The 14,895-nt window shown below is 39.8% G+C and overlaps 1 protein-coding gene across 6 annotated transcripts in view; it reads right to left on the bottom strand.

Annotated features, from left to right (window-relative positions):
* Positions 1-14,895, bottom strand: part of LOC115353022 (collagen alpha-1(XV) chain-like) — a 161,280-nt gene that overhangs the window by 66,304 nt on the left and 80,081 nt on the right. For all 6 annotated transcript variants that reach the window (XM_030041939.1, XM_030041934.1, XM_030041937.1 and 3 more), the window contains 3 exons: positions 10,821-10,898; positions 8,694-8,756; positions 5,798-5,923 (listed from right to left, as the gene is read on the bottom strand). In XM_030041939.1, coding sequence (XP_029897799.1) covers positions 5,798-5,923; positions 8,694-8,756; positions 10,821-10,898 — 267 coding nt within the window. The remainder of the gene's footprint in view (positions 1-5,797; positions 5,924-8,693; positions 8,757-10,820; positions 10,899-14,895) is intronic.

The raw sequence follows: 14,895 nt of genomic DNA on the forward strand, positions 1-14,895 counted from the left end.
TCACAAACTTCTTGATTTAGCAACGACTTAAGCCTGCACACAACTTCAAGTAATTGGCTCGTCTTCTGAAATTAGAATTCGCAACTGAAGACTTTTAATTACACAACTATTTCAATGTGTTACTGAAGGAGGATTCCCATCCAAAAATTTCTGCTGTGAATATATCTCACTTCATTTATCCAGAGTCTGCAAATGCATGCAAATCTTTGGAGAGCAGGGCTACAGTTTCTTAGGTCATCTGAAAGTGTGGGAATGCACGGGTCTGTACTGTTCATAGCTGGAGTTTTCCTTCAGCAGCCTGCAGATTTGTCATGGTCTGATTCTTCTGAAAATGTACTTTAGTAGTCTGGTTAACATTTAACTTCTACTTCTTTAATTGATATGTTTGCCAGAAGTTATCCTGAAAGTGGACAACAATGATTTCTGTTGCATCAGAAAAATGACTGGCTATAAGTAGTTAATATTATAGCCTGTGGAATCCTAGGTTGCACAACAGGGAATACATTAATCTTTAAAATAGAAGATGAATCAATACATATTTCTCCATTTTCTTTGAATTCTTTTTACATTATGACTTTCAGTAAATTTTTAACAAACTGTCCTAGACCATTCTAGTTACTTTATCTTCTACAGGTATAGAAATGGCTACAGTCTTGATGTTGAAAGTACATTTTGAATAGAGAAGATGCTATTATAGAGGACCTTTTAATCTAACACTGCACTTTGTCAAATGCAGCAAATAAATCATTAGGGTTACTGTCTATTTTACAAGTCTTGCCAATGGATTTTCTTAAAATTGCAGTCATAATCATCAATACAATTTGATCTGTCCTGGATTCAAGAAAAAAAAAAAAAGTACTGTTGGGAGCATAACAGTTAGATGAAATCTGGCCAGCATTTCAGGCTTCTTTACTTTAGAGTGCTGTCCTGATTACAATCAGTACATGCAGAGAATAATGGCTGCAGCAAGGCCAGTATGATTTGTTGTATCAGTATAAATGGGAAAAGGGGAGGGAAACTGAGGCCAAAAGCATGTATTTATTTTAAGAGAATCACACTTCTGCATCTATTTGGTTAGTTCATGAAAACCTATCCCAATCCATCCTACTCTATTAAAGCTGTTTTGGGGGAATTTTCCACCTTCCAAACTTCATGAATCATTCTTAGGCAGGCTAAAGACCATATGCATTTAAAGTTATTGTCTCTTAATTTCTTATGATATGCTCCAAGTTCATATGGGTTTTGGTTTTGTTTGTATCTCAAGCATGAAAAGCAGTTGATATTAATTTTGATCACTATATCTCATGTTGAAGCTGACTGACTGAATGTGGTTACTATTTTTTTTTTTTTACATCTTTTTGCTTTTCTGTTATTGATCCTAGACTCTCTTTGCATTTTTTTTAGAATTTTTATCAAACTATAAAATATATCCTCTTTTGTGGGAAAATATGCCTGGTCATAAAGCAGACTGCTTCTGATAGTAAGCCTTAAGATGCTAAGCATCTCCTTTTTACTGAAAAATTATTATCAATTTTAAATATACTAGCATTGGGGAGCAACATTGGTCTGTATTAGAGGACAGAAGACCTCCACTTATTCTCTGAGGATACTGTGGTTCTGAAGATACTGTGGTTGTGAGAAATGTTGCCAAAGTAGGCATTTTCACGACAGCTCTCTGCAGGACTTTTTAGAACACTTGTTACTCTCCTATCTCCCAGAGGATGTGATTTTTTTTTGTTTCAGCCAGTCATTCAGTGACTAGATATGACTAGAAATAGCTTACCTTCAAACAACTAAAATACAAATAAAAGGAAGTAATTAACTGAAAACAAGAAAGACTGGTCAGGCGCTGCATTTATGTAATAAAGCTATGCCTTTTTCCAGGGCATGTTCTAGAAGGACTTCTGTTCATGCTTAAAGTGAGACAAAAGGTACAATGAAGCATATGCTTAAACTACTGCCATGCCATGGTCTTTAGCACTTGCTGTTCTCTTAGTCTGAAGTATTCACAGCACTTAGTGGGAAATATTTATGGCACATCTTAAAAAAACCCCACTTCAACAAGTTTGTTATTACTCTCTAACAATGTTGTAGTCTTGAAATATTATTGGAAGTCTAGCAACGTTGGATATTCTCCCCACAGTCAGGGGAGAATCTTAGCTTTTAACTAAAATAACAAGTTTCTAGCCTTTTTGGTTACAAATGAACAAACCCACAAACATGAAAACATGTTTGTCAGAGATATTAAATTTCACAATCCAAACAGCAAATAAAAAGGACTCAGTCTCATGAGACTGATCTCGTGGATTCTCAGCCAAGCTTATGGCTTTAGGGAAAAAATAACTTGACAATAAAGAAACAAATAAATAAAGCAAGTAAGCAAGCTCTGTCCTGGAGTCAAGTACTGTGATAAAGACAGTAACCTATCCAGTGCTGGTCTGGTCTGTGTTCATGGGTGAGCTTCTCATCTCCTTCTTCTTTCACTGCCAGGGAGGGAGGGTCTGGCATATTGTAAAGGAGTTTGAAGACGACTGGCTGGGTCGTGGAAATTTTTCCCCTTTGCAATCAATGCAGAAAACATCCAGGAAGGACCAACAGGCTGTGTGTACAGCAGCATAAGCAGAGCATGGGGAAGGCATGCTAGGAGTGTGGCCACTGTGCAGGACACTGGAGAGCTGCTGTCAGTCCACCTACAGCTCTTTTCAAGTAAACCATGGGCTCTTCAGGCTTTAATTCCTTGATTAGAGTAATTAAGAATAGGAAAGAATGAAAAATGATTTCCTGCTATCATAGCCCTTGGGTTGTTAATGGCAAGTTTCCTAACAAGTAGTAGGGCAAGTGTGCTCTCGATACATCCTTTTGTCCTGCTCTCTACATCCTCTAGACCAGACACTTCTTTCCTTCCCAGTCATCAGAATTTTCTTGCAAGGAAACCAAGGATGTGGGTGGAAATGCATTGCAGATAGCTGGGCCCTATCCCTTTACGCTGTCAGGATATGACAAGGTCAGCAATCTAAAACACAGAAGTACACCGAGGCCCTACAGCTTAGATATGTTTAATGAGATAGAAACCACTGGAGCTCCAGGCACATGTAAGGCTTTTCCTTGCAGGATATGTCAGGAGTGCATTAAATTAGCCTGTGCAGGTTGCCACTCTTGCTGTAGCAGCATGAAGTTCAGTGCAGGGCAGCCTTGTCGGTTTTGTGGCTGGCAGGCTCTGAGCTCCACGCTGCTGCATGAGTAACGTTGACTATTTCCATGCTTACCCGGAGTCTACAAGAACTGGCCTATGCTACTGTAACTGCAGGACAAACATGTCCTGAGTGCATCTTGTTGCTGGATCAGAGGCTAACACTGTAAATAGCACTGAGAACCAACCATCGAGAATGCAGAACACAATCTTACCACAGTTACTGCATAAAACCATTGAAAAATCCATTGTTAATTTCTAGAAAGCAAAGAATAACAGAAGAAAAGACAATGTTTACAATATACTAATTTAATAAATGTTTGATATTTATTTTCAAATTTAAGTCAGTGACACATTTTTAAGGATCTGGACTCCAACTGCTATTATGGTTGTCACAGCTCCTTTGCGTACACAGACAGGCCTTTTCTGAAACATGTCAGTGAAAAGCCTGGGTGAAAAATACTGCTTTTTGAGCCTACTTCTGTGGGACCAGGTAATTTCACCTTAGTGAAATATCTCATTACCAGGCCAGAACCACTAACTGCCTTATCAATCACCTGTAAAATTGTAAAACAAAAGGACACTTCAGTTCATAACCAAGCAAATACTCAGAACACAGCCAAAGCACGTGAGTGCAGCAAATGCTGAAACTGTGTGTAGCTCAGCAAAATAATAGTCTGTGTACAGGTGCTACATCTTCTGCACTCTGTTTATCACAGCTTTAATTTAGTGAGGTTCATAGGGATACAATTTATTCCAAGAAGGAACACTCAGAAACTTTGAAGTCCAAAAATTACCCTGATTTCTGACCTGTGTTGAGTGGACACACATCTTGCAAGGGCCTAAAGCTTGGGTGAACAAAAATTTGTGATGCTTACACTTTCTTGTAGCCTGAGAGTATGAGACCCAGCTCCTGACAGAAAAGGACTGGTTTTCAGGATAGGGCTCTGACGTATTGGATGGAGGTACCTCCTTGCAGCACTAAGTGAGATATCATATATAAAACTCGGGCTATTCTCAGCGTTTCCCTACTGGCTAATTAAGGGTACATACATCCTCAGCTCTTGGTTTTCACTGACTTCCCATGCACGTGCTTCTTGGATCTCATTTTAAAGATTTTCAGGTGCTTAATTTCTCTCTGCACAAAGGATGGTGCCTTCCACCTTGGTGGCCAGACACTTAACATTTACCATACCCACCTTTTTAGGTTTTGTATTAACTCCTGATAAAAACCAGCACAGCTGAGATGCAGTGAGATCTCCTCTTTAACATGTCTCACCAATAGACTTCCTTGATATATGCTACTTACACCTTGCCAGATACAGCAGTTGTGCCTGTCACGGTTTAACCCCAGCCAGCAACTAAGCACCACGCAGCTGCTCACTCACTTCCCTCCCGCCCAGTGGGATGGGGGAGAGAATCGGAAGGAAAAAGGTAAAACTCGTGGGTTGAGATAAGAACAGTCTAACAGAACAGAAAGGAAGAGACTAATAATGATAATAATAACAATAATAAAATGACAATACTAATACAAGGACTGGAATATACAAAACAAGTGATGCGCAATGCAATTGCTCACCATTTGCCGACAGATGCCCAGTTAGTTCCTGAGCAGTGATCCCCGCCCCTGGCCAACTCCCCCCAGTTTATATACTGGGCACGTCGTCACATGGTATGGAATACCCCTTTGGCCACTTTGGGTCAGCTGTCCTGGCTCTCAACTTCTTGTGCCCCTCCAGCCTTCTTGCTGGCTGGGCATGAGAAGCTGAAAAATCCTTGACTTAGTCTAAATGCTACTCAGCAGCAACTGAAAGGATCAGTGTGTTATCAACATTCTTTTCATGCTAAACCCAAAACATAACACTATATCAGCTACTAGAAAGAAAATTAACTCTTTCCCAGCCAAAACCAGGAGAGTGACCCACTTTGAAGGTAACGTGAACGTGTAGATCAAATCTAGTCCTGAGAACAACTGCTACTGGCAGATGGTTGATAGGGAATAAGGGAGCCATATTAGTAAATACAGTTCCAGAAAGGATTCACAGAGCTGATTAATGTTAAAAAAATGGTTTTCTTCACTGAAGAAACACTTCATTGAGGATTTATTAACATATAGGTAACACTCAAACTTTTAGCAACCTTTTTTACAGTAGAACTGTATTTCACATGTCCACAGGAATAAGTGTTTCTGAATAAGCTGAAGAAAAAGAAGGAAGATAGTTCCTGAAAGAGGAAAATTCAATTTATGCTAAAAATTTCCTGCAGATTATGTAAGTTATTTAGCAAACTTCATTTTCCTGAAAGCACCACAGGAAAAATAATCCTTAGCCTTTTTTAGTGTTGTTAAAAGCATCCCTACTTTTTATTTATTCTGGTCCAGATTCACCAGTATCTGCCTGCCAAATGTACATCCTGCTGTGGATTAACGTGCCTTGGTTAACTAGACATTTATTTTGTTATTTTTTTGTAAAAAATGTGCATAAAATCCAAGCTTTTCAATTAAAAATATTCTGCAAAATTATTAAGAATTATACAGACCGTAAGCCTTAGAACTTAGTGTTGTAAGACAGAAACAACATTAACGTTTGTGCACAAATGGATACTCACTTCAGGGCCTGGTTCACCAGAAGCTCCATCTTCCCCTGGTGACCCAGGAGGTCCTACACCTGCATCGGGTGCTGGCTTTCCTGGAAGACCAGGCAGTCCTGGAGGGCCTGGTGGCCCAGGAAGACCCTGGATAAATCAGCAGCATTGTTAGAAACGGCCCTAGCCAGGTTCATTTGTGTATACATGGAGCAGGAAAAGCTTGCACAGACTGTTCAGGTTCACAAAACTCTCAGCTTGGGCTACGATCCCCCATCTGCTTCATTAAGAATCAATTTTAGTTTCACAGATCCACTCCTTGTATAGGGTCACACTGACCTCCTCCATCCTCGCTCTCTAAATTGTGCTACCTCATGGCATGCAACAGCAAGCTGGAAGTTAAAAACCAAAAAACTCTGTGTCAGCTCCCTGTAACCCAGTAAAGACCTTAGAGGTATTCCAATGATCAACCTAATGTCAAGAAACTTCACCAAAATTAAATCAAGGGATTACCGAACAGAGGGAAGTAGGTAGTTTTTTTCTCTGCTCATTTAAAAGTGTTTCTTCATGTTATTGCTGAAGAACTGAGATTCTGTACTCAGGGTCAAGACCTGACTGTCTTAGTGCTACAGCTTAGTGTTGTAAAAATGGCCTCTGCTCCAAAGTTGTATCCTGTGTTCACACAAAAAGATCTATTTAAATTGAATAAAACAAATTAAATACGTTACTTTAGGAGAAATAGTACATTTGCAAATATTCTCTCTCAAGTGCAAGTCCATCCTTTTTACTGATTGCATTAGCAGGCAAACATGGACAGTTTGAAATTTTGGGGCATGGCACTGTAAGGCAAGAACACTTTAATTCTGACCTAGGGTCAGCTACAGGATTCTTTTAGGAAGATGGTCACCCTGGATTTTCAGTACAGTCAACAGAGCCTTCTACAGGGAGCCATTCCAAGCACTCACCCATCTCAATAACTACACAGGGCATCTAAAGAGGCTATTCTCCTAAATTAGGCAAGATAATTAACTTTCAGCACAGGCCAACTCCCTCCTGAAGAGCCTTGGGAATAAGTATTCAGCACTTTGGAGGAAAGAAGAAACAGAGAAGAAGTCTTGAGGCAGAAATCAGCCTGAGAGAATGAAAAATATCACTAGAAGTGTTGCAAAACAGAGGCCTCAATGCTATAGCATTCTGGAGTTCATAGGAGACAGGCATCCAGGGAATTCATTCCTCAGAAAGCGGCAGTATTATTCATGAAACGGCTTCTAATCGAAGGGTGGAAACCCTCCATCCCAAAGACTGCATAAAAGATTATTTCTCACTCCATCTAGATGGATCAGGAAAAGCCTTCTCATTTACGCCTCTTCATCTTCAGCCACTTGGCTTCTCATTTTCCTAATATTTGACCTTAACTGTAATGTATCACCTGATTCATTATGTATCTGACTGGTTCTGTGGATGGAAACCCACATTATTTGCAACTGCAATACCTATGTTATAGATTGCTACTTGGATTTTCAACATGAACATGGTAAAAGTAGATCTGGCTGACTGTCTAGAGATAAAGGGTGAAGAAGTGGCTCAAGAACAAAACAAAACATACAAAATAATTCTGGATCTGGCAGCAGGTACTAGCTAATTTATGTTATTTTACCCCCCAAAAGCTACATTGTTCTGTGCAGGATGTATGGAAAGATAGCCTCTCCTCTGAAAAAAATAGTCCAGAAAAAAAAAGTAGAAAAAAATCCCCACTCCAAATGTTTCCTTTGCCATTCAACAGCTCAGAAGCAGAGCAAGAAAAACAAGCCAGATGTCCCACTTTTAATCCAGAGCCATGCTCATCTGAGTATGGTCTCTCAAGATATGTCAGCTCTCTGTGAAGGGAAAGCACAAGACCAATGCACCAATTCAATACTTAAAACAAAGCTTACTTGAGGCTGTTGACACATAATGCTAAGAGTAACAGACTAAGCTAAAATGTTAAGCCAGTACTCATCATCCCAGCTGTTCTGCTCTGTTCCTGGAGCCTGCTGATCCCGAGCACAGCCGAAAGCTGGTGAATCAGCTGCATTTTACAGCACAGCCTACTGAAATGAACTGAAAGGGATGCTGACTTTCCTGAATATTATGTCTGCAAAATTAAGTAGTTTAGTAGATTCACAAGCCATATAAGCTCTTTCTGAAGCTGACATAGACACCTCCAGGAAAAGGATGAGGTGAACACCTAAGGCAGCACCTGCTTTGATTGTCCCAGTTTAACCAATGGCCAAGTGTGCGTTAATGGCCCAAGACTCATGTTTGCCTGGCATGAATACTCCTTCCCCATGGCAGAAGTCTGGTCTCCCATGTCACACAGCCCAGAGAACCTCACTCAGGAACATGTGCATCGAAGACTTATTAACATTCACTAAGCCAAAGCATCTCTCTCTGCCTTGATGTGACAGTGTTGCAATTCTTCACAAAGGCAAGGATACAGGGAAGTTCAAAAGACCATCAAAATGGATCAACAGTGGAAGTTGCAGTATAAAGTATTTCATACAGACATACTTATTTTTTAGAACAGGTACTCCAAATTTGAAAAAGCAAAGAATAGTATCATTCCCATCTCTCTCCTTTTTACTGTGTTCTCTGAATCAGATTAAAAGGATTTTCTCATTTTAAAAAGTCCTCCTGCCATTATTTCTTTGTTGTCCTCTCTCTCACACTTCTTCCCCTCTCACATACACTTAGACCTTTTCAGATCTTGAAATGAAACCCCCAGTGTCCCCTACAAAGCATTTCTGGATGCTGTGAATTAAGCATGTACACAATTTGCATTGTGAAATTGTATCACTGTCAATGAAAATGGACCTTCTACAGTCTGGATAGTAAAGTTCTTTATCATGCTAATGAGAAATAAACACCAATATATACTTACTCTTAAAATCTCGGACTCTCCATCAATGTCTCCAGAGCCAGATTCTTCAGTTTCCAGTCTATTCTGAAATGAGGAGAATTCCATTTTAAAATACTGCTTCTAAAGACAACAAATGAAAACATCACTTGCCAATTACTGCAAATACAGTTATAGTCAATATCCTTGCAGCACTGTCACTGGTGAAATAAGTTATAATACAACAAAAACATTTCAGCCATGTTTCTGGGGTTTCATACCATTTTATTTTGTAGACACTCAGCTCTGTATTTACCTGCAGATGCTCTATGAGTACAGTGATAACAATCCTGCAGGACACACATGCCACATGACTGTTTAAGCAAACTGAAGATGAAGCAGTATCTCAGACAAACTTTAACTTTGGAAAGATACCTGTCAACATTAAGAATATCCTAAAATACATACCTAACAACTAGCCACTGTTTCCTAGAATGTGCCTCTTAGTTCAAAAGCCAGATTCTGAGATTCCTACAACTGGAATCCAAAGAGGCATTTTATAAAGGGAAACTAATATACTAAAGCATTTTCTAAAATATTTTGTTAGAAAGAGTTTGGTTTTAGCATCGCAATCTAGCTGTACTCATCTATAAGACAATTTCATAGATTCAAGCTTCTTCAGCCTCAAACCATCTTCCTATATTATGAAACCTATAGTGCAAACTACAGTCAGCATACATACTGTCAAAGAATTTTTTAAAACTTTTAAAGAAAAAAAAGTATTTTTTCATGGAAAATTTGCCATGATTTGTCTGCATAGTATATCTCGCAAAGCGAAATGAAGTCCAGTTATTCATTTTTTTAAATTATAGAACTTGCTATGAAAGTTTTATAGAACTCATAATTTTAAAAATTAAAAGGAATAAACCAAGATGTGCAACAAACAAGCTTGGCAGTTGAAATATGACTTTTCTACATGTGTGAGTTCTACCACATTTAAAATGAAATAATGTCAACTCATATAAAAATAAATTAACTACAGATTCCCATTGCAAGTCCTTGATGAGTTTCATAGCTGTGTATGCTTTGTAAACTACAGCCCAAAGTACAGAGGGAATTCGTACTTGAATCAGCTATAATAGTACCAAAGCTAATGTTTCAGAAGCCCAGGAGTCAGGGATGCATTCCGTGGCTGCACTGAGACTTCTTTCAGTTCACTCCAGAATAAAAGGCCTTGAAACTTGCTACCACAGATAACCCAAAAGTAAAGGCGGTGCAGGACCTGGTGTTCACTGCTACATTGAGAGAAGTGGCCTTTGGGTGAGAAAAGCTGTTGGACTGGAGCACTTTGTCCTAATGCTCTGGAGCTGCCTTGCTGGTCTCTTGAAGTCAGTATCAGCGGAGGCTAAACAGTGCAGCCCTTCACAACACTGTTACTCTATTTTTATGCTTACAGAAACTGATTGGTATAATTTAGCAGATCCTAGATGAGGGGAGCACATAATCCATCTTGTTAAATACTCACAATACTCAGTGTGACAGATAGTTTTGTTTAAAAGTCCACCACAGGACTTCCACTGGTAGCCAGTGGTAGGCTGTGTCTACGTGTAAAATCAGCTCCCACACCGTGAATTGAAAATTCAGGCCAGATTCCTTCTTCAGCTGCATACACATGTATCCTCATGGAAACAGTGGGAAAGGTCCAAGTGCAGGAGATGAATCTGAAACATATTCTTTAACATTGCCTGAGTACTGAGCATTCAAAATATGAACACTGTCACGATGCTGGTATGTGTTGTAGTATTTAATGACAGCAAATGTAAGTGATTGTCAAACAATTTCTGTGTTCAGTAGCAGGAAGAAATGAATAATTCAGGCTTATAATGCATTTTTGAGGAAATTTTTGTTTCTTATTCTCCCATATATTATTGCTTTTGTACAGGAGAGCACACACATCGTCTGGCTTCTTAAAATGTGAATACTGGGTGTTTATGTAGATTACTGTACTAACACGCTTTAGCCAGACATTTATTTGAATTTCTGCACGAGTGTTTTAGAAAACATGATTATCTCTGTGGCAGTCAGGCTACTTTCCCAGAGGAAACCTCCTATTTAGTTCTGGATTCCTCTATGGCAAGCCGAGCTCATTGACAGAGAGCCCAAAATACTCACTAATCCTCTGGAAGGAGCAGACGGTCCTGCGGGTCCTGGTAGTCCAGGGGGTCCTGGCAATCCCTCACCAGGCTCACCCTGAAACAGAAGTGAAGATAAATCAGCAAGGATTTAATCATATAAATGCAGAGCAGGGTTTTTCAGCACTAGCTGCAATCTGTGTGGATTTCTAGTCGCAAGAAACAACACAAGTGTCCGCTTTGATGCTATGAGCAGAGTTGAACTCTGTTCATTCTGAAGACAAGCTCCCAAGAAACACGATCTTTGCACTGGCAAAGGAAGAAAGGACTTTCCCCTTTCTAACTTCTGCAATGAATTTGCAAATGTACAAGCAGCATTAGCAGCATTAGACTGTGTTTATTTCTTGTCAGAATAATGTTTTACTGTGGATCCTGCATTTTTAGGTTACATTATATACTCCTCCCCTCAATAAACAAGTAGAAAGTGTGATCACACCACGGTACTCAATTAGTAAATTTCTTCAGTAAGCAAATGTCTTCATTTTATTGCTACCATCTGTAATGTTTTTTCCAATACCACCATGTCATGATTATTCTTCTATGTGTTGACCTTTATCTACTGCCAACACAATGAAAGGGCCTGTTCAGAACTGTGTCATTTTCTCTCATAATTACTACCATCTCCTCCTCTTTGGCTTTCTTACATCATCTCTGATATTTTGCTGAGGTTAGTTTGAAGTGCTTCTGCTTAAGATATTTACGACTTTTATTACATTTTCTGCTTGACTTCAGCATTTTTCATGCAAGTCAAGAGTTGAGGTTCTGCCTCAGCTTTTTAAATCTTAAGTTGGAAGCCTTTTATAAGGTATCTTCTCATTCTCAACTATCTATATGCCTTTTTCTGGAGAATTCACGAAGCAGGATTTGGCCTTTGTGTTTTAAGCTCTTTTAGGAGAAGGATGTGCCTCAGCATGCCCTAAAATGGGGCCAATAGAATCATAAGTAACTGGCAGACCAAAACATTATGATGCTTAACATGTATGTTGTTTTCATCAAATGACTGGCACTCATCTAATTTCATTTTCTGAAGTCTTGTATACCTTTAAAAGTGATTGATCCCACTTGCTTTTTACCTGATACATCTGACAGAGGGAATGCCAGGAGAAAATAACAGTGTCCTCCTCTCCCTCCCTGGCTGTCTCACATTTCTTGCCTTTGGCATTCAATAACCACAGTTCACCATTCTGAGGAGTTCCTCGATGTGCATTTTGGACACTCTTCCTTCCTACATGGTGATCTTGATTTCAGGACAGACGTACATTTAGAGGGGAAGAAAGAGCAATGCAACTGCTCATATCCCAGAGCTTCTTTCACCGTTGGGAGTGAAAAGCTCAACCTTCCCTCTACCAATGCTTTCACGTAGCACAGATTCCTACCCATCCATCCTGACGCTGCAGAGCTGCAAGGTGTGACCTCCTTCCCACCTTGCACCAGGAGGAGAGAACCCAGACTGGTTGCACTGAGCTTTCTTCAAGGGGTAGAAGTCACAGAGGCATAACTGACACCGTTAGCCAGCCTCTACTGATCTATGCTTTACCCTCCAACCCGCCAATTTGTTATCTGGGCTTATAAGCATTTTAATTATGTTGTCTAAATTCATATATTCAGTCGCATAGCAGGAAATACTGAATTTTACCTGCCTCTTGGTCACTTGTTCTTTTTGCTTGAGAATTCATTAGATAAATGTATTCATTCATTTCTTTGTTCCCTGTGGCTTTGTCAAATGGTTCCTATAGTGATACTTCAGTCATATTCACAGAGAATGTATTTAATTAAGTTGGGGCTATTTTCACTGTCTGCCAGCAGGTTAATTTACAGATACGCTTCATTCATTTTAACATATCCTTTACTTTTTTTCAGTGATTATTACGTTAGCTCCTGTCAGTGGTTTGTGCTTGTTTTCATGCAATTTCTTCCACTTTGTGCGTACTACAAGGAAGAAAAAAACTGCCAGCTCTCACATTTGGATCACAGTCATGTCTAGGAAGCCTAATTGCATCCATTCCCAAGGAGCATCTCATGGCTGTATCTCTGCACTGAGCAAAGACCACAGTAAAAAAGTGACAGCCAGCTCCCCACTCTCCACTGACATGTAACACCCCATTCATTGCCAGCTTTCCATTTTCAGTGGAGAAGAACCAGAAACAGGGAGGTGGATCCTGCTACTGTTCCTCAAATTTAAATACTATTATGCTGAAAAAGTGCTGTCTGCCTTTAGAGAGCATAACTGGTTTGAATTTTTTTTGTGTGTGGACAGATCAATTCCTTAAGCTTTGCTCACCCTACCGACATATCAGGTCCTAGGAAATCACACTGACTGCGATAATGAAATAATTTTCTGGACAACTATATTTACATGTCTAAAAGAGGATCAGAGCAGTGTCTTCTTGTTTGTCCTTCTTTCTGCTGCAGGAATTGGGTCTGGTTAAAGTATTGCCGAGAAAAAGCTCTGCATATGAAGCTGTCAGTGTTCCTTAGTGCTTCTGAACATATTGTTAGGACTTTTAGCATCTATTTGTTAACTTATCTTCACAATGCCTCTTTCAAGTATCCCTTGAAAATATTAGCCCAATTTTAAAAATGGAAAACAAAGCTTAAGATGTCTTCAGTAAAGCAGCCATATAAGTAATCAGGAATGGACTACAGGAGTCTTTTGCTTCCAGATATAACCTTAGCTCACTATGGCTAAGGTGCTTCTCCTCCTGCCAAAATGTTCTCCTTCTGATGTCTACTCTAATCAATAAAATAAGGCTGGGAATCATTCTTTGGCCCTGAGATAACGTAGAACAGACTGGCTGTGTTCACAGCACTTAGGTACTTGGCCCTGGGCCTCCTTTTAGCCCTATATATTCAAAGCTAATGTTTTGAGTATGTTTTTTTTGTGCAACTTTCATGAATTAACATGAGAACTATACTGCAACCCATCAGCATGATGAGTATTTGAAAGTAAAAAGCCTGATGGGATAGCCCTTGGGGAGCACGTAGAATGAACAGAGCCAACCTATGCACAGTCTCTTCTTGCAGCATATTGGGAAGAGTTAACAACTGATGCTACCCCTGAGCATTACGCTGAGGCATTATCTGAGAGAGGTCTATTTGACATTATCTGAGAGAGGTCTATTTGATTGACTATTTGACATGGGCCAAACCATTGTCAGGGACCACACTTGCAAGTCTGAACCATCAGCTATTCAGCCAGTTCCCGGGCCTGTTTCATTTGGCAGTGGAGATGTAGCAAGTGTTGCTGGAGATCAAAATCGTTACCTAACAATAGTTGCAGCTGCAGCAACTGCAAAATAAAGCTTCTTTTGCTAATTTACACTTTGCTTATAAGTAGAAGAAATGTAAACAACTATAACCTTGAAATCTTTTCCATTCACTTTGTTTTCATTAAAAGCAGTCTGACTGATTTTATGGCTTACTAACATGAATTATTTACGTCAGTACCAAGCATCCTGGAAATGACTCTGGTCACAAGAATGACTAAAGCAGATTTGCAGGAAACTTGTGAAGCTTATTGTCAAATGATGTTTAGGCCATTTTTTTCAGCTTTTTCACTATGTGATTAACAAACACCATAGGGGAAACTGAGCCTTTGCTAGAGGGGCTATAGTAGTTCCACAGTGCAGAAGAACCAAAGATGGCTCCTGGCAAGTGTCCATAGAGAGGGAAGGCACTATCTGCATCAGCTCTGTATCAGGAAAGAAGAATGTAGAGAATTAGCCAAATGGGGAGGGAGGGTTATAGAGACTCATGGGCTACAGACACCTGTGTAAGTCCTGGGCTACGTCCAGAGATTCTACTCCTGCTCAAGAGGTTAGGCAAAAGTCATGGAACAGCTGACAAGTGTGTAGATATGTCATGAAGGATTGACCAATATTCCAAGACACAAAGTGTCTGAGACCAGTGCCAGCTCAAAAGAAAGCACAAATCCCTGCCACCAGTGGGGCTATGCAGGATGGTACCTTTTTCTCAGAGACTGCTGTACCACATGTTATCAACCTTAGGAGGAGGTACTATTCCTGCATATCACTGTCCCAGTGATGGCTCTCCAA

Source organism: Aquila chrysaetos, chromosome 18 (genome assembly GCF_900496995.4).
Source record: "Aquila chrysaetos chrysaetos chromosome 18, bAquChr1.4, whole genome shotgun sequence".
NCBI classification, from domain to species: Eukaryota; Metazoa; Chordata; class Aves; order Accipitriformes; family Accipitridae; genus Aquila; species Aquila chrysaetos.